The 678-nt window shown below is 70.9% G+C and overlaps 1 protein-coding gene across 1 annotated transcript in view; it reads right to left on the reverse strand.

Annotated features, from left to right (window-relative positions):
- The window catches only part of Ttll10 (tubulin tyrosine ligase-like family member 10), a 28,250-nt gene that overhangs the window by 2,472 nt on the left and 25,100 nt on the right, over positions 1–678 (reverse strand). Inside the window, 3 exon segments of the mRNA XM_013013916.1 lie at positions 8–102; positions 445–565; positions 568–641. Of these exon segments, the coding sequence (XP_012869370.1) occupies positions 8–102; positions 445–565; positions 568–641 (290 nt within the window).

A 678-nucleotide genomic window follows, 5' to 3' on the forward strand; every position in this document is an offset into this window, starting at 1 on the left:
GGTCGGCCTCCCCGTTGTGCAGGAGCGAGAAGCGGCGCTGGGCCCGCAGCGGCAGCATCTTCTGGCCGCGCAGACTCTTCTGGAAGGTCTCCAGCGCCAGGTCTGCGGGCGGCGGCGGGGAGTGAGTGCGGGGAGGGGGCGCGGCCTGGGGAGGGGGCGCGGCCTGGGGAGGGGGCGGCCTGGGGAGGGGGCGCGGCCTGGGGAGAGGGAGGCCTGGGGAGAGGGATGCGGGGAGGGGGCGCGGCCTGGGGAGGGGGCGTGGCCTAGGGAGGGGGCGCGGCCTGGGGAGGGGTCCTGGGAGGGGCGCGGCCTCAGGGGAGGAGAGCGGACCCCTGGCCAGCCAGGCTGTGCAGGACTTGGGGATATTGGAGGCCAGCCGGTGCCCTCTGAACGGGGTCGGGCACCCAGGTGGCACAGGGTGTTGGCAGGGCTGCCAGGACTTACCCAGGGTCTCCATGACCACTCTGGGAATCACATCCTTTAGGACTTCACAGTTGGTATGCAGGGCAGGGTTGGAGTTCATCTCCAGTAGCCACACCTAGGCAGGATTCTGGTTAGCTAGCTGGAGGGAGGCTGGGGTCCTTCCAAGGGGCTGAAGCCCTGAGGTCTGTCTGGGGTGGGGGGGGCTGAGGCCCTGAGGTCTGTCTGGGGTGGGGGGGGCTGAGGCCCTGAGGTCTG

This window comes from Dipodomys ordii, unplaced genomic scaffold (genome assembly GCF_000151885.1).
Source record: "Dipodomys ordii isolate 6190 unplaced genomic scaffold, Dord_2.0 Scaffold22, whole genome shotgun sequence".
Classification (NCBI taxonomy): Eukaryota; Metazoa; Chordata; class Mammalia; order Rodentia; family Heteromyidae; genus Dipodomys; species Dipodomys ordii.